Source organism: Zeus faber (assembly GCF_960531495.2).
Source record: "Zeus faber genome assembly, chromosome: 7".
Classification (NCBI taxonomy): Eukaryota; Metazoa; Chordata; class Actinopteri; order Zeiformes; family Zeidae; genus Zeus; species Zeus faber.
The window spans coordinates 3234434-3254342 of NC_137203.1; the positions used below are offsets into that span (position 1 = coordinate 3234434).

General features: G+C 48.4%; 1 protein-coding gene across 1 annotated transcript; it reads right to left on the reverse strand.

Moving 5' to 3' along the window:
- Positions 1–3767: 3767 nt before the first annotated feature.
- Positions 3768–6255, reverse strand: LOC307232661 (uncharacterized protein; the record flags this gene model as incomplete). Its single annotated transcript, XM_080003762.1, has 3 exons — positions 6145–6255; positions 4820–5440; positions 3768–4321 (listed from the first exon to the last, which is right to left on the reverse strand). Exons 1-3 carry the CDS (start codon positions 6191–6193, stop codon positions 3768–3770), a joined length of 1224 nt encoding a protein of 407 aa, XP_079859888.1. The 5' UTR covers positions 6194–6255.
- Positions 6256–19909: the final 13654 nt, after the last annotated feature.

Here is a 19909-nt window from a genome sequence, read left to right on the forward strand (position 1 = left end):
GTGCGAGGGGAGTCAGCAGCCAATCAGAGAGCAGGACGCTGCCTCACCCCTCTCGCTTTCACACCCCCCCCCCCTCTCTCTCTCTCTCTTTCGCTTTCACCCCCCCCCCTCCTCCCTCTCCCTCCTCCCTCCTCCCTCCTCCCTCCTCCTTCTCATCAGGCGGGTAAAGTGAAACTCAATGTGTTGCAGGGAAGAGAAAATAAAACTTTAAACGCCTGCTGTACACATGGCACAACATAAAAAAAAAAAAAAAAGATCTGTATGAAAAAACATGGATCAGAGAAAAGCAAAGAGACTCGATTCCAGATAAAAACAGGAGGTGACGAAGCCTGTCTGTGAACATTGATAGTGGCAGGGCAGCTCTGCTGGAGATATTCCAATATGTTTGACCTTATAATGTCATTATCAATAATGTAAAAGCCACGCGTCTGAAGTCACTGTTGCTGATTCAGATAAAATAAGATAAGATTAGATAAACCTTCATTAATCCTCTGAGGGAAATTCAGGGGCCATGGCCGCAACAGCGATGAGGATGAAACTCTGGAGAGGAACAGGAAACAGTAGGAGTCCAGAACTGAACCAAGGTAATGAGAATAAAGATATAAACAAGAAAAAATAAATACAAATAAAATAAAACACTGGGCTGAGTGAATGGGCTGAGTGAATAAGCATACATACGTACAGTCTATCAATAATAGTCCGTCTATCAATCTTTGTCTATCATTAAATATAATATATTATATTTACATAAATAAGTATATGAGTCCATGTGTAGTTGCAGCAGAGTCCCTGCAGGATTCAGTGGTTGGAGTGACAGTAAATAACAGACGGTGCAGGTCTTAAAGTTCTCATAGGGGGGTCAAGCTTTGGTTGTGGAGCCCGACGGCTACCGGCACGGAGGACTTGCCAAGGCGCTTTGGTGTCATTTAGACCGCGGGTGGGTGGTGTTGACACCACATCAGTACACATTCCAGCCCAGTGCGTGCTGCAGACACCATGCACCACATGGGTGGACGTCATGGAGCTGTTTGAAAGGATCCAGCGCGCACACACTCAACCAGGATTTATTACAACCTGTCACGTGCGGCTTTTTCAGACGTCTGAACTAACAAAGCAGTGCGAACGTGAACTGTCTCAATCATTTAATGTGATAACTGCTGCTGAGAAGGGTTTTGCACCAAAGAAAATAAAAATAAAATAATTCAGTTTATCAAAATCTCCTTTTTGTTCATAAAATATATGTTTCAAATTACACATGTAAGATATATAATATTTAGATTTTCTTTATAAACAAGCCAACATAATTACTGTAATGCTACTGGCTGGAATATTTCATGCCTTTCATGACATAACCATGATCACTTGGACAAACTTCCAACCAATGAAATACATTTTCCACCCTGGTCTCACACACACACACACGCACACACACACACACACACACCTTCTTTAAAAACTAAAAACCCTTTTTGAAAACCTCTATAAAACACCATTGGCCGTTGCTTGGTTCTGGGGTGTTATGTAAACTGGTATTAGTGCAGATTAACAAAGACTATAGATCCTAATCCAGATCTCGTGGTGAAAAGACCTCAGACGGATAGCTTGACTGCTGGCTTTAGGATATCATCCCATGATTTACACATTACAGATAAAGGCCCCTCTCTGAAAGGGCTAACAAGATAAAACCCATACGGCCACACTGCGGGGATGCGCTGGAAAAGGGAAGTCTCCAACCTTTTTCAACCATTCAAAATATTTATTCATTTGTAAAAAAAACAAAAAAAGTGCACAAAGTAATGAGATAACAGTGGTTTTAGATAGAGTTCATATTCCTTTTTCTCGACATTGCAACACAGAGGCGGAGTTTCTCCAAAAAACACAATGGCGAGCGAAATGTTTTGTACCAAAAAAGATAGAACTGTTGTTCAAAGGCTCTCGTGTCACTAATAGCTCACTCTGTAATTCACAGATTTAGCAAATGGTTTGGTTAAATAATCCATACATTAAAATAAAAGGCGTTATGTGTGGTTTGTATATGGGTTTCTAAAATTCAACAGGTTAGGCTGCGTTTTAAGACCTTGTTCCATCTGCCGGTTTAAACTTTGACCCTGAGGAGGAGGAAGCCCCTCGCTGGAGGATACGGAGCTGTGATGTGTTTGGGAAGTGGAAACCAGAGCGTTCTCCACAGCCTAGTGAGGTTCAGGACATTCCACTGCAGCCGTAACGGCGGACGGATCCATTTCCACAGGACTGAATGCGAGGCAGAGCTCATGTAGTTTAGAAAGCCATTCACTTTGTCCCAAACCAACCCCGAGATCTCCATTATACCTTATTTTACACCCAAATGAGCGGGTTTAAAACTGGGGTAAGCTCCCTTAAAATAGAGCCCTCCCATCGGCAGGAGTCATTACGTTTTTATTTTATTTCTGGTGTGTCAAGTTGGCCGGAAAAGGGGCGTGTCATGTTTCCAGTGTGATTGGGGAAAAACAAACGACATAAAACTGAAACCCGTCAAAAGAAGAAGGTCTCGTCAACCAGCAAAACTCTGCTCCTTTCGTTCCGTCTGAACCAGAGATGCTCCTCCGGTTCAGAGAGCGGATGGAGCGGTGCTGGAGTGAGGGCGGGGCTCTCCTCTGTGGTCCCCTTGGAGCGGTCCCCACACTCAAAACCTTTCACGATCCCCCTGCCAGGAAAAAGTTTTTTGCTTCCGATTTTGGATTCTAAATGGGATGCGATGGAATGACACACGGATATTGCTGCATATTTACGCACATTGCACCGTGTCGGTAAATTGGCCAAAATGAGCGAGGCGACACGGGGGTCCTGCTCACACCAGAGCGGATCGGATGCGGAGCCGATTAAAATCGTGTCTATTGCAGGGTCATTTGGCCCGGGACTGAAACTCTGGTTTTACCTTTCCCACCGGTGACAAATGCTGGATGTTGGCGGGTGTTACCGGGTTTTTGGTGCAGTGGAAAAGGGGTATTAGAGGTGGAGAGGGAGAAGGTTGGGTGGAGGATCTGCAAACACCACCAGCTTTAGGAACCTCTCCTGTTGACACCGTACGCCATCGGCCCGATGCCGCTGTATTCGCAGCTTATTGTTTTTAATAACAACAATATTAAAATAGCTCAGTAATAAAACCGGAGGTGTCATTTTGATGGCGCTGCCTCTAGTGAGCGTGGGCTGATATGCACTCGGCCATATTAGTTTCAGACAATTAGGTTTTATCCACTGATTACACAAGCATGTCCAAATGACAAACAATTAAAAAGCTTATTGCCATATTTAATTAAATCAGCATTTCATATTTAAGTAAATCGTCACCCGGTGCCTCGAACACCCCTTGACTATCGTTGCTGACTGGCTTTCAATTGTTTTTTGTTTGTTTATTTACACTGAATTTTAAAGGAAAACTCCTCAGTTCCCCACTCGCTGGGAGTCAATCGGAGTGATAAGCATCAGAACATTTTCAGTGGATCCAGTATTGAGAGAATCGCTGTGTCAGGATTTTCTTCAACTCGACTCATTTAAAAGATTTTACAGCCAATCGCCCGGAAATAAACAGCGAGCGAGTCTCTGTTCAGAAAGTCCAGTCACCCTTGTTCACTTTGGCTCACCCAACCTGCGACCGAACCGTCACGGTGGCGGTTCTCACGGACGGTGTTTGGCACTCAGGGGGCGGTTGGGGATGCAGGCGCTCTGTCTCCCTTCAGAGAAGGAGCAACACCACCAGAATTCGCTTCCCCTACAGACTGGTCTTCTCATCAGCTCTGCCGGTGGTCAGACTGGTTTCCACCCGTGGCGGTTCGGTCGGGCCCGCTCAGCATCGCCCTCTGCTGGGTCGCGCCGCTAAGCAGCTCCAGCACCTTCAGCTCGTGCTCCATGCGAGCCCTCTCCCTGCGCTCCTCCCTGTCGGCCATCTCCCTCTGCCGGCGCTCCTCCCTGTCGGCCATCTCCCTCTCCCTCCTCTCCTCCCTGTCGGCCATCTCCCTCTGCCTGCGCTCCTCCAACTCCAGCCAGCGGCCCAGTAGGTCTTGGTGCAGACGGGCCTGTTCCTGGCGCTGGCCCTCCAACTCCACCAGGAGGCCCCGCGTCTCCGCCACCAGGCGCTGGAAGCAGCCCAGCAGGTGCCGGAGCATCGGATCCATAGAGGGGGACTGGTTGTTAGGCTGGCTGGAGGTTGGGTAGGGTCCTGGGCCCGGGCTGGGGCTTGGGGAGGAAGGGAGGCTGTGGGCAGTAGGTTGTGTAGGGGGAGGAGGAGGAGGTGGTGAAGGAGGAGGTGGTGAAGGAGGGCAGAGGGTATTTTCCACCGGAGTACCTACAGCACCAGGGAGGAGCCAGGTGAGCATGAGGACATACCAGTTAGGACATGGGAAGTGTAAAGGTTGTATCATTCATATTTTTGGATAACATGACGTATCTCAAAACATTAAAACTTAACAACTCTCTGGATACCGGACTGCTATCTGAAGTAGTGATAGGACCCAGAAAGCGAGAGCCTTGAAGTGGCAGAATGAAGAGCTCCTTTCTTCTTTCTCCCTGCTACTGCAAGACTCTCGCTTTCTGCTTTGTTTGTTGTGTAAATGACTGGCAGACAAAGAAAGGACCAAAACTGGAGGAATCCACATCGAAAGAGCTCGAATAAGATGGCGAGCTCTCAGGGACGCACAGAATTGAAGTCAGACTTGGCATTAAGTGTGGCTTCTAGTGGCTGAAACATGCACATTGTAGGTTTCATTTTGAAGACACCTCCCCACAATTAGAGTCAGAGGGTCCTGAATAATTCCCAAGATAAATAAAACATTTCATATCCTACCTGGTCCACGATGGATCTCTGGCTCCAGGAAAACGTTGTGTTGTCGGTCCGGCAGAGTTGGTGAGAATCCTGTGTCACTGTCAGCTTCATAATCAGCTGTAGAAACCTCCTGCTCCTCCACCTTCACCTCAACGTCCGGCCTCCATGACTGAAGGCCTTGGTTCCCTTCTGAAGAAATGAGATGCCGGTTCGCAGAGCCTTCCGAGAACTCAAAATGGAGGCCTGCTGCCTCGGTCCTAGAGTGGGAATTAGGCCTTACATTCCCTGTTCGTTCAAATGCGCCAACATGGCGGGCCCAAAAGCCCTCCTGTGATGTCCTCCTCCCCAACACCGCATCCATCTCCTCAAAGTACCTGAAGCTGCAGGGCTGCGAGCTGTCGACGCTCCTCTGCAGCTTGGCTCGAACATAGTTGGCCTTCAGCGTCTTCACCCGGAGCTGGCACTGGCGCGGACTCCGGCAGAAACCCAGCTCGCTCATGCGGGCCGACAGCTGCTTGAAGACGCAGCGGTTCCTGTGATTCTCCGCCAGGCTCCTCTGGATGCGCTCTGCACTCCACGTGCACAGCAGCACCCGAGTTTCCTCCTCCGTCCAGTTTACTGAGCGCTCGGCCTTGCGTTTCCCTGTGCGGGCAGGGACACCATCGAGCGCACACAGTGAGGTTTTTGATCGATAGTCATTCATTCTATATGTTGTGCTCTTTGCTTTCTGATCTCTGCTCTCCCTTTTACACCAACTTAGAATCTTAGCTTAGTTGGGGTGGTTTTCAGTTTCAATCAGGGTAAATTAAAGTAAAAGATCTGAATCAGGAACTTTAGCCAACTACATTCATTATGTATATTAGCAATGTTCCCAGGAGCTGGGTTAGATAACAGTCAAGGCCATGAACACTGGCTACCTGACCAAGGTACAACTTGGGTTGATTGCTAAACTCTGGTTTACAAATTAAACAATGGCAAACATCTTGAATGACACAAGCTTCCTCCAGTGAAGCTGTCCTGCTTGGACGTTCATTATTGCGAGTTTCCAAATCATCTTGAACGCCGCAAAAAAAGAGATTCCTCAGCAATCCAAGTGCTTACGTTGCGTTGCTGTTTAATCTGACGGACAGGTATGAACTACAGCCTTTCTGTTTTATACGGTATCAGGACGGTTCGTTTGTTTCCTTTTCAGTTTCTGAATGAAAAAGGTAAACTGCGAACACACCGGCAAGCCTGGCTCGCAGGTGTCGTTAGCATTAGCCGCTGACGCAACAAGCACAGATCATAACAATGAACGATGAACATTATTAGTGAAGCACATAAAGCCGCTGGGTGAGTTTTCTTACCCTTCGTGGTGGAAACGAAGTTAGTGCAGCCGATCACCGGTGGATTCATCGTTTTTAAATCATGTAAACACTGCCCACTGCGCCGCTCCTCGCTTCCGGGTGTCACTACGTAGGACGTGACGTCATGACGTCGCCCACCGCCCCGGGATGCACTGGATCGATATTGATCTTTTTTCGTTTGAAATATAGTTTATTGAATTGTATTTATTTGTTTACTGTCGTTCCACATCTGTCTTTAAACCTTTAAAAATGAATTGAAGTGGAATTAGAAAAATACAAAAATATACAACATATCTATACTGAAATATTATAACAGGTTAACTGTGATATTACACATTTATTTACCTACATATTGATTTATTAGTCTCTGGTTGTGTTCTTTTTGTTACGATATTCAGTGTTTTAGTGTTTATGTCATTGTTTTGTTATATATTAAACCCACACATTTAACTCTACTTAAACTCTAACTTAGATAAGGGGGATGGTATCTCAGGAGGTAGAGCTGGTGGTCTAGTCATCTAAAGGTTGCTGGTTGGATCCCAGGCTCCTCCTGCTAGCATGCTGTAGTGTCCTTGAGCAAGACACTTAACCCCTCATTGCTCCTGATGGCTGCGTCCGTCGGTGTTTGAATAATTGTAAGTCGCTTTGGATAAAAGCGTCTGATCAATGCAATGTAATGTAACTCATGTTTTGCTCAATAATGATAAAAATAGGGTTATCTTTGTTTTTTACCACATTTTAATTGTTATTTATTTAGTTGAGTTGATTAGCTATAATATAATTTCAGGCTGTTGAAATAACTGGATGCCAAACTCATTCATAAGAAACAAATTAAAACATTTTGTTTGATAAGTAGTATTTGAGGAAGTTTTCACTCTAGAAAGGCTCATTCGTTACACAGACATAAAATCAACAATTCCTACATATTTACAACAACACGCAAATTAAAGGTGCAATAGACAACCAGATCACTTTACGATCACTCAGAGCGCTCCGTGTAAATGATCAACACCACTTTGGAAATAAGAGAAGAAAGAAGCACGTTCACTGGAGGTAAATTTGTAGTAGTAGTCATAGTTAAATTTGATCTATTTTGGCTATGCAATCATAGATAAATACACCGATCAGCCACAACATTAAACCAGGTGAAGTGAATAACAATGATCATCTGGTTCCAATGGCCTGTCAAGGGCTTGGATGTATTATATATATATATATATATATATATATATATATATATAGTGTTAAATATTATTTTATATATATATAGTGTTTTATCATTATATTCTGCAGCAAGTCAAGAGTGAGTTGTTGAAGTTGATGTTGAAGCAGCGTAAGGATCTGAGCCACTTTGACAAGGAGCACATTGTGATGCTGGACGACTGAGTCAGAGCGTCTCCACAAGCACAGGTCTTGTGGGCTGTTCCCTCTGTGCAGTGGTTACTACCTACCAAAAGTGCTCCAAGGAAGTACGACCGGTGAACCGGCGACAGGATCATGGGCTCATTGATGCACGTGGGGAGCCAAGTCCAGGCCGTCTGGGTTGATCCCGCAGAAGAACAACTGTAGCACAAAGTGAAAAAGTGAATGGTGCTATGATAGAAAGGTATCAGAACACACAGTGCATGGCAGCTTGCTGCGAATGGGAGCGCTCAGGGTGTCCATGCTGACCCCTGTCCACCCCTGAATGCACCTACAATGGACACGTGAGCATCACAACTGGTCTGCAACGTGGCCCGGTCTGATGAATCACCTTTTCTTCTACATCATGTGGATGGGCGGGGTGAGGGTCCGATCCGATGGAGCATCTGTGGGATGTGCTGGAACAACAAGCCTGATCCATGGGGGGCCCCACCTCCAACTTCCAGGACTTAAAGGATCTGCTGCTAACGTCTTGGTACCAGATTCCACAGCACACCTTCAGAGTCTGGTGGAGTCCATGCCTCCACCTCACAGCTGTTCTGGTGGCACAAGGGGGAGCGACGCAATATTATCGTTATTAGTGGTAGTTTTGTGGTCGTGGCTGATTGGTGTATACGTAGACACCACATTGACACTCTTGGGCTCATCGCTGCAATAAGTCAACGTCGCCACCATGTTGGAACGGGCGGGACCGGCCTGTAAACAAATACAAGTAAACGGGGGAGCTGCTGTTGTTCCTGGATAAAAGCACAATAGGGGGTGTTTATGATCAAGGGTTTATGATCTACTTGGGGTAAAGTGCTCCACCGTCGGTCATTTCCTCTAATGGTTGCTCATTGGTTGACGCGCTTCCTGTGACGCGCTGCCGTAAATCCATCTTTTTCCCGGGAGTTGGTACACGGTGTCCATCTGAATGCAGAGTGATATGGAGGTTTACAGGGAACCAATCTAAAGCATGGTGTCATTATTCTATAGACACGACACTGTGTCATCAACATTAACTTCATCCTGAGGAGTACAAGCAAAAAAGTTGCTCTGTTGCTACTTTAACATCAACAATGGCATTGGGTTGATTTCGTTTTCAGCCTCTTTGTTGTTTCGGCCTCGGGCCAGAAGCCAATTCTATTTAATAAATATATTTTTTCTTCTGTTCACCCTTGGACCCGGCACACAACCACAGAACTGTATCTGCACAGTGCTGAAGGAGGTGGTGTGGGATAATGGGACACACAAAGAGCTCCAAGGCCATAAACTGAGGATAATAAAAGAGCAAAAGATAAAACTGTGGGGGTGGCGGCACTAAGGTAACGGCTTCAGGAGCGACAGCGAGGAACAGCAGAGTAAAAAGCACAGAAACATGCTTTGGAAAGGAGTTGCAGAAATTCTGTGAAATATAATTCCTTGAAGAACTACGGCACCGTATATTTCTATTATATACACCGTGCTGCAACCTGCTGCTGACCCAGGCAGCAAGCCCCCGGGGGAGCGATGCATCATGGGTAATACCAGCTTCTGTGCTTTATAGACAGTACAGCTCCTGAATGTGCAAGCTGGGATGTTCTGCCAGGCAGCAGTGGCTTATAGAAATGCATACACAGTGATGTGAACATAAACACACGCACACACACGTGCACACACGCACACACACATACACACAGAGCAGATGAAGAGGCCTCCGCTGCTCTGGTAATTACAGAGGAAGAGGGGCGCTGCGGCGGCTGACTGAACATCCATCTCGTTGCTCCCCACCGACCTGCTGTGGGGGCGTGCACGCTCTCACACACACACACACACACACACAAGCACGCGCGCTCAAACACACACACACAGAGTGGTGAACGAGCACACGCACGTGTAAGTGCACGCCGTCGGATGCAGATAGACAAAGAGAGAATCGGAAGAGATGCACTCACAAAAATGCCATGAGAGGATATAGGAAGACTCACAGAGAAACAGAAATAAGAGATGCAGAGACACAAACACACACACACACACACACACACACACACACACACACACACACACACTGTTGCATTGAACATAGAACATACAAATTCAGCAAGAAAGCTAATTTCCCTCAACCTAATTGATTGGAGCAGCAATTCACATTTTATTCATTGCAACATTTCTAATATTGCTTTAAAATCCCCTTTGAGTTTGAAACACATGATGTGAGAGCTAGCGATTTTATCAAATGCTCACGGTCAGCTAAAATAACCCATTACAGTGGAGGAAGGGGATATACTGTCTATACGTTTTAATGGTTATTACACCTGGGTGGGCGGGGGTCCTATTTAATGAGCGGCAGCAGACCTCCACCCCCCTCCCCCTTCCCCGCACAGCTGCTCCAGCGGATGAACAACTCACAATAACAACAAACCACATGAAATGAGAAAAGAGCGTCGATTCTCGGTGGGACACCCGAGGCGTAGCCACGAGGCCCAAGCGCCGGCGCCGGCTCCGCACGGAGACGCCGAGACGGAGGAGCCAGGTCAGCGAGCGGGGAGACGCTCCATCAGGGACCCCACTGCGGAGGGGACTCCTGCAGCTCCACCACCTGCGGCTTGTGGAGCTGCTGAACTTCTGAGTTTTGTTTTGTTTTGTTTTGTTTTGTTTATCTTCCAGACTGTCTGGAATCTCAGAAAGATCTCTCATTCTTAACCTTTCAGGCGAAACGCAAACACAAACAAACCCACAGAAAAGAGAGGAATATACCGACGTGCACACACACACACACACACACACACACACACACACACACACACACACACACACACCCGCATGCAGACAAACCCGACCGCGCGTGAACGCAACTCAACTCAGAGCTGTGAGAAAGGCAGTGATCTGTGAATCTTTTCATCCTTTTCATCTCCTGCCTCTAATTCCTTTCTGCAAAGCAAAGACGTTTAGAAAGGTAGAAACTCTGTCCTTGGACCGAAGAAGAACGACACGGGTGATTTCAGCTCGCGCCATTAGACAAACTCTGCGTGTCTTTTGGGCAGCTGAAAAGGAACGGAGGGGATCCCAATGCGACGCAGCCCCGTCCGCTCTCCTCTCGCGCCGCTGCCGCCGACATCTCCTGCTTCCTGTTTGTGTTCGGGGCCGATCCGCTCCCGACATCCGCCGTGCAGCTGCAGCACACATGGTGCTGCACCGGGTGGGAAGCCGCACGCACACACACACACACACACACACACACACACACACACACACACACACACACACACACACACACACACACACACACACACACACACACACACACACACACACGGCATAACCACCTTCATCCATTAATCAGCCAAAAGAAATGGGCTCTGGAGCATTTGTGACGTGGGGTTCCAAGGCCTTGTGTTTTCAGCGCAGCTGGGCTCATTTCAATCTCAAACCAATTACAGGACTCTTGGTCATGCGCCTGGACACCCTCTAATTCAGCGGCACTTTTATAGTAGCCACCGATTTGCAGGGGCCATTTTGACCGATGCGAGCGTATTGCAAAGTGTTTGCTTCTCACAGAGCTTCCTGCGAGGACCAGATGCCAAACTGTGAGAAAGCTTCTGTACTTTGGACCAAACGGATCCATTTGCGCCGTCTGCGGCACCCAGCGAGCGACTTTAAGAAAGTGTGCCGTGGTGTTTGGACTCCGTGTGAACGAGACACAAAGTCCCCAGCCCTCGGGTGCCTTGCTCAATTAAAGTGTAATGAGGGCGTTGAAAGGAGCGCCGTGCGCGTGGCAGTTCAGCAACACAGACAGAAAAGAAATAAATAAATAAATAAACAAAACCAAGAAGAGGAGCCGGCCCCAGCACGGGCCCCCATCTCTCCGTCTCCACCCTGGCTCCCCTCCGCCCGGCGTGGGGCCGAGGAAATGAACCAGGAGCGGAGGAGATAGAGCACTCCACTTCCTCCCAACCACCTGGAACCCGCATTCCTCAGAGCACAGCTCCTCAGTGAGCTTGTGCGTTCCTACGCCAGGGAAGCAACGAATGTTGGCGCGGGAGAGCGAACGTGCGCCCTGCCGCCGGCTGGGATGACTGACTGACTGACTGACTGACTGAATGGACTCGCCCCGCCTCCCGTGCCTGCTTCACAGGGGGGAACCGTCACGGTGGTCTGGGCACCGAGACAATGGCATCCGAGCGCACCTAGCGAGGTGCACTTCAGTGGAACCATCCGTGTCCTCACGGCAGCACGGGCCCCGTGGTGGCCCCCCCGCGGTGGCCCCCGCAGGCTCCATTCACTCCGCAACGTCCCCCGTGCACGATGTGCCCCCCGTGACGAGTGCACGAGAGAGTCACTGCTTTTAACTCGTGGAGGCGAAGTTCAATGGAAAGGAGTCCCCCCCCCAGAGCCGGGGGCCTCGGAGCTCCGCCACGGCGTACGGCATTCCGGGGCATTCCCAAAAATGAAGAGGCTTCTGGGAGTTGGTTTTCAGAGACCCTGGGAAGGTTTTTCACAACGTGGCCCCACAGGACTGGAAGGCAGCGTCTTAAAGGGGCAGGGGGGGGGGGGGGGGGGGGGGCCCGGGCTTTGTCGGCCGAAAGGGCCCAACTGAGAATACTGTAAATACTGTCGAGTGCGGCCACGAAAAAACGGAACGGAACCGGCTCCACCTGCTTCCCCAAAGCCCTGGGCGGCGGATGCCCAGAGGAAAATAATCTCCAGATCCGACCACATGAGCGATGAGGATTTGGCTTTTTGGCTCCTTCACCCGTCAACGCACCTCGTGACGAACCCACGTTTGTCAGGTTCTGTGACTCGGCCCCTAACGGCAGTGAGCGACACCCGGCAGGACCGCGGCGGAGGCAGCGACCGGAGCCGAGTCGACGCCAACGTCCTGGCGTTCGACCTTGAGAGATTGAAACCGAGTCGGGGGGGAATGGCTCCTTCCATCCTGCGCTCCCCTGTTCCAAACCTCCTACGTCACCTCCTGGACCCCCGCCGCCCCCCCCCCCCCCCCCCCACTCTCTCTGCGTTTTAGGGGATTCGGAGGAATGTGCCCCGCCCCGCCCCGCAGGTCGCCGCGGTAACGGGAGGAATGTCAGCCCTGCACTGCGCTCAGAACTGTTTTCACAGCGCTGACGACAAGCGGACCGCGTCACTTCTGGGAAAACCGTCGCGACCACACAAGAGGAACCCCCACCCACACCCCACCCACCCCTAACCCCACCCCACCCCACCCCACACACACACACACACACACACACACACACACACACACACACACACACAGACACCAGTAGACTCCCCCAAAAGAACTTCAGTCAACACCTCAGGTTCCCAAAGCACAGCTGAAGTAGAGCACCCAGAGGGACTTGAGGGAGATGCAGAGGCAGGCGTTCCCTCCACCTTCAAACCCCACCACCACCACAAGCTTTCAATAGAAGAAGCAATGGTCACACACACGCTGTTTGCTTTGTACAAAACTCCAACCTTTTGAGCTTTTTTTTCATCGTGCGATTCCATACAACACAAACAAATGAGGAAACACCTTCTGATATGATTCCATTTTAGATTTGAATTGGTGAAATCTCACAACTCCAATTCTATACACGACACACTACACATTAAATCAAAGCAGAGCACGAGGAAAGAATCTCCTTCTCCCTCCCTCTCTCCCTCCCTCTCTCTCTGCTCACACCTGAGTTCCCACTACACAGTTAGTACAGTCTGGTAAAGTTTAATTCATTTGTAAATGTATCCAACGATCTGAGTATTATTTAGGTTTCTGATAAAACAAAGCCGTGCAGGTTTGATTTTATCACTTTAATTCAGCCGTGTTTTTCAGGGGGCAGGAGTCAAGGAGTGTGGAGGAATTTAAAGGTATTTTAATTATTTGATTGGACTTAAAAATGCCTTAACAGTACCATGGTGATGACATTACATCCTGTGTACTGAGTTCAATCAAAAACATCTCACAATTTCAGAATGCAGCAGTATTGAACAAGACAATGACAACAAACACAAAATGGGATGAAAACAATGTGATCGGATATTTCGGCCATATTGAGCACCCTTCATCTCAGTTACCGGGGCCAACAAATCAAACCTGCAGCTGGAGAAACAACCTGTCGTAACCGTGAGCAGCTGTGTGTGTGTGTGGGAAACTGTGTTGTTCAGGCCGCTCCACCCTGCTCCACCACAGCAGGTGCAGGGTGGAGCGCTGGTGGACGATGATAAATCAAATCGGAAGTGAGTCTCACTGTGGCCCCCTAGAGGGCGGGTGCAGAACGTCTTCAAACTGCATCAACGGGACCAGAGACCAACTTGCAATTTGAAAATCGGTCTATCTATCTATCTATCTATCTATCTATCTATCTATCATCTGTCTATCTATCTATCTATCTATCTATCTATCTATCTATCTATCTATCTATCTATCTATCATCTGTCTATCCATCTATCCATCCATCCATCCATCCATCTCACCATGCATTGCAAAGAGATATAAATAAACCACCTCCACTTGTGTAAAATGTAATATGTTCTTTCTTTTCTATTATGCAACCTGGTTTAAACCGACACAGTTTTAGGACATAGCTCTACATAGCGTGACGGCATCGGTCACCACAAGCGGTGCTGCGCATGGACTTCTCTGGCTGTCGCAAATGTGAAACAGAACAAGAAATAGAACCGGGAGAGAGACGCAGAGCAAAATGTTCTTCTGGTCTGGAACACTGGGATGCTCTCTCGGTCACGGAGCCTGATCTCCTGAAGCACTTAACCCTTCCAGCGAGCTCCCAGCGCCGCAAGCCGACCGAGCGGAGTGGATCCACTGGACGTGGAGGTTTAAATGCTCGGATGGCGCCTGGGCCAGGAAGCAGCTCTTCGACGCTTCTCGTGGATCGTCGGACTGGCAGAGCGCAGAGCACCGGGCGGTCCCGGCAGGTAATGTGTCAGCCATTCCTCGGGGTGTAGTGAATGTTTCTCTGGGTTGGTTAATGTGTACCACACCCACAGGACGGTGGAGCAGGAAACAGTGGAGAAAACTCCCAACGACGTGACGTCACCTGTCCTGCACACTGACATACTGGGTAAACTATTAAGACGAGACATTCCCACAGTGTGTGTGTGTGTGTGTGTGTGTGTGTGTGTGTGTGTGTGTGTGTGTGTGTGTGCGTGCGTGCGTGCGTGTGTGCGTGCGAGACTGTCGACAGCAAAAGGTCGGACACAGCTGATCAACCACCAGCCAGGGAGGTCCTTGTGACACACACACACACACACACACACACACACACACACACACACTGACAAAACAAACACACACACACACACACACACACACTGACAAAACAAACACACACACACCTTAAAGAGATTGTAGCCAAAGCCTCATTAATCAACATCACATTCCTATGCCTATGAAAGCACATTAACAACAAATAATGGACATTTTTATGTTGTGTAATGTTTTTTTATGACAAATAAAATAATATAATGAAAAATAATATAATAATCTCATATGATTTTGTCAGGTAATGGATAAAAGATAAAATGGTGGATTCGCCTGGTAATCTCCATATATGAACTTTTATTTTGATAAGCATGTGACACCAGACTTTAAGGACTTTGAGGATTAAAAAGTATTTTAATGTTCAGGATTTAAATGTATAAACTTCCCAAAGAGCACCCCTAAAACCATTTATTTCACCAATTCATTGTTTTGTTTTTATTTACCATTGTTTGTGTCGTCTGGACAATGAAGTGGTGAACTGAACACCACTTCACTAAACGCCCTCGGCTGGATTTGCGAGGCGGGCAGCTTCCCATGCCCAGCTGGTGTGGAAGCAAGGCATCCTGGGAACTGAACAGAGCTGCCCACTGACCGGCCTTCCCACACACGCTCTACACCTCCTTTAATCCTCCCTTCCTTCCAGAACGGAGAGACAGAGCCGGGGGAGAGAGGGAGAGGCAGAGATGGAAGGAGACGTCCAAGACACATTACGTCATTTAGTGGATTTATGTAACGTGATGTAAGAGCAAATGAGTCAGACGAGCCTTTTTAGGAGATGTGCTCTGGAGTTTAGACCTCAGGGTGGATGGATGGATGTCTGAAAGAACGGTGGATGGATAGAAAGATAGATGGATTTGGTATTAATGGATTTATAGATAGACAGACAGACAGATTAAAAAGATAGACAGACAGACAGGCAGACAGAGACAGAGAATGACTGATAGACATAGATAGATAGACGGACAGATGGATGGACGGATATAAGAATGGAAGGAGAGATATAATAGATAGCTGAGTGGATTGATGGGTGGATGGGAGAACAGATGGATGGGAGACTAGATGTATAGATGGATGGATGAATGAATGATGTCTGGATGGATGGATGGGTGGATGATGGATGGATGGATGAATGATGTCTGGATGGATAGATGGGTGATGTCTGGATGGATGGATGAATGAATGAATTATATCTGGATGTCTGGATGGGTAGATGAAAGATGTCTGAATGGATAGATGGATGATGTCTGGATGGATGGATGAATGATGTCTGGATGGATGGATGAATGATGTCTGGATGGATGGATGAATGATGTCTGGATGGATGGATGAATGATGTCTGGTCAGCTGATGGATGGATGGATGACGGGTGAATGATATCTGGATGGATGAATGAATTATATCTGGATGGATAGATGATGGATGGATGGATGGATGAATGAATGAATTATATCTGGATGTCTGGATGGATGGATGGAAGATGTCTGGATGGATGGATGAATGATGTCTGGATGGATGGATGAATGATGTCTGGTCAGATGATGGATGGATGGATGTCTGGATGGATGGATGGATGATGTCTGGTCAGATGATGGATGGATGGATGTCTGGATGGACGGGTGAATGATATCTGGATGGATGGATGGATGGATGGATGGATGGATGATGTCTGGATGGATGGAGGAATGGATGAATGATATCTGGATGGGTGGATGAACGGATGGATGGACGGATGGACGGATGGACGTGTGAGTGGGTGGATTGATGAGTGGATGAAATAATTAATGGATGGATGGATAAATGGGTGGACGTTTGGGCTGGGGGGTGGGTGGGTGGGTGGATGGGTGGATGGATGGGAGGACGGATGACTGGACATGTGGGTGGCTGCATGGAGCCTCTGCCCTGCAGCACTGGCCCCAGAGCAGCGACCTCCTGACGGAGCAGCGCAGATGGCCGCCCAGGGCTGGACGGAGCGCAGGGAGACACATGGCAGCACGACAGGTCCAGATGGAGCCACGATCCGGGATTATTCTACACCGCGAACTGAGAGGGAGACGCACTCCGAAAGACAGACAGGCTAAGGGACAGGGAGACAGACAAGCAGATTTACAGATGGATAGATAGAGAGGCAGACAGGTGGAGAGAGAGACAGAGGGAGAGAAAGCGGAGAAGGGTGAAGCCGATAGAAAAACAGCAGAGAAAATGGGCGTAAAGCCGGGAGCAAAGAAAGCCTTGAACCCTAAAGAGAGACAGACAGAGAGAGAGACAGACAGACAGAGGGAGAGAGAGAGAGAGAGAGAGAGAGACCTGGAGGCAACTGCAGAGAGATAAACCGTGAATTTCTCAAGAAAAAACACCGTCAACTACTCCCTCAGACATCAAGTCAACCCTTTGACGACAAAGATCAATCGCAATAATCAAAAGCGTGGCCCTGGCTCAGAGTGACGGGTGGATGAGGAACCTCCACCCACTCCCATAGGAGACTCCCCCGCTAGCCAGCCGGCTACGTGTGGTCCACATCCCCGGGGCAAAGTCATCCCCTTTTTTTGTTTTCAAATGTTGATCTCCCCTGGACAGTGTTCCTGGAAAGCTTCTGTAAACATGTGGTTTGGATCCAGAGCGTCTGAAACCACCAGCACCGGCACCGGCACCGGCACCGGCACCAGCACCAGCACCAGCACATCTGGAACCCAGCTGGTGTTCCAGCCCCTGGGAGAAGAAGGTCCCATAAAAACGTAGAAATGGGCACAGAAAACCCCAAAAAAACATAATTCAAAAAAGAAAAACATGAAAGGGTTATATTACTATTACTGAAATTATAACCTTGTGCGGTAAATGTCCAAATTGGCCAAATATGACATTGTTGCTCAAACTGAAGATGAAACTCCTGGACGTCCAGGACGCCCGGTTCGATCCCCATCGGGCCGTTGACCCTACTGATCTGATCAGATCCTCATCGTTCAATCTGATCCGGAGTCTGTGCCGTGGAGGTGACGGTGCAACCAGGATCCAAAGCGTCTGGAGGACCGCCGACGTCTCGAGAAATTAAACAACGGGGAAGTTCGACGATTAATCATTTTGCTGCCCCCCTGAGGAAGGGCCCCTGGGGGGTTGGGGTCCCCAGACCCCACGTTGAGAACCACTGCTCCGCCCGACTCAATTCGGCTGAGTCGATTTCACTGGAGACAGCCGCGGCACGGACGCTGCCTTCCCCCTGACCATGACCTCTCTGTCGGGTCCATTAACGCCGGCTGTTACAGAGTCATGAGCTGCGTTGGCCTGGGCCCTCCGCTTCCAGGGCCCCCAGGCGTCTCCGGCAGTGGAAGGATATCGACCCGCGCACGAAATGAACGGAGAGAAACACCGAACAGGAACCGCCCCCAAAACGTCAACGTGTCCTTGAGAGGAAACTTAAGCCTTAAGGGAAAGATTGAGCCAAACTTGACCTCCGACCCTGGGACAAAAAGCCCGAACCCGAGGAACTCCCAACGTCAACAAAACGTTAAATATGGGATCATTTCTCCAATTCCTCAGGCGCCGTGAGGGACCCGTGGCCAGTGTGGAGCTTCTGAGGGGTTAAAGGTCATTCCACCGCCTTCCATTGCTTGTTTCTCCTACTCCCCCGAATGCTTTAGCTGAATTCTTTGTTTTAAATGGATATAGAACATAAAAGATGTGAAATTACTTTGAAACCATTTCCTTTTTTCTGTTCTTTGTCTCAATTAGTCTCCAGGTGTTCTGATGCTCCAGCCCCATCGCTTTCAAAACCACCAGGGCACGGTGTCAGAGGTGGAGGAGCTGCACCACACTGTTGTACGTACACTCTACATGGTGTACACACTGTACTGTACCGGACGCCCCCTCTCCTGCTTCCTGTTTCCTCCTCCCAACACATCCAGTTCCTACACCTCATCAACTAACTCTCTGCTGGCACCACCCAAGGGCGTAGGAGGATGGTGTGTGTGTGTGTGTGTGTGTGTGTGTGTGTGTGTGTGTGTGTGTGTGTGTGTGTGTGTGTGTGTGTGTGTGTGTGTGTGTGTGTGTGTGGGGGGCATGGCGATGTTATGTTTTGGCCTTCCTTTTGTGGATTGAGGAGGAAAGTCTGGCACACAGACTCAAAACTGTACACACACACACATACACACACACACACACACACACACACACACACACACACACACACACACACACACACAAACACACACAAGCACACGCACACACACACACAAAAGCATACACGCACACACACACACACACACACACAAACACACACAAGGACACGCACACACACGCACACACACGCACACACATACATGCACACACACACACGCATACACGCACACACACACACACACACACACACACACACACACACACACAAACACACACGTGCAGACACACACACACCCACACACACACACCTCTCGCCAGCCCGAGGAGGTTGTAGAAACCACCAGGTCTCAGTCCCACTCCATTAAAAATCCAAACGTCCATGTTGCCGCTGAGGTGCTCAACCCCGGAACATGAATAATTTGGATTTCTCGGCACATGGAATATTCATGATATTCATCCAAATCCACAGAAACATGAACAGTATTTGACTTTTTTCAGCATCATGAAACACGGTTTAACATTTGGTCTTCAATAATGGAAAAATAAACTTCTGGCAACTGAAGTTTAAATCTTCCTGTTTCTCATCATCATCATTATCATGATCGACTGAACCACGGAGGGATGGATTCCCTGGTTTCCACTCCGCACTTCTTTCTTTTTCTTTCACCGTTCCTCTTCTCAGATTAAATATTTAGGAATTTGTGCTGTTGTTATTTAGCAGTTTGAGCTTGTTCGACTTTTGCAATAATATAATTTTAATCTTAATACTGATCATCCACGATATGAAACGCGGTTCCCAGAGGATCCTTAAAGTGAAGTGAAAGTGCTTGAATTTGACTTTTTCCCATTTAAAATCAACCTCTCGTGCGGGTGGAGTATTTAAAAAGACCAGAACAGGAGGGTGGAGCCTCAGCCTGTTGTCCAGAGGCTTTCAGAGACAGAGCAACGTGAATGGAATGTGCTACGTCCGTCAAAGTCCAACAGTGCAGGTTTGACAAC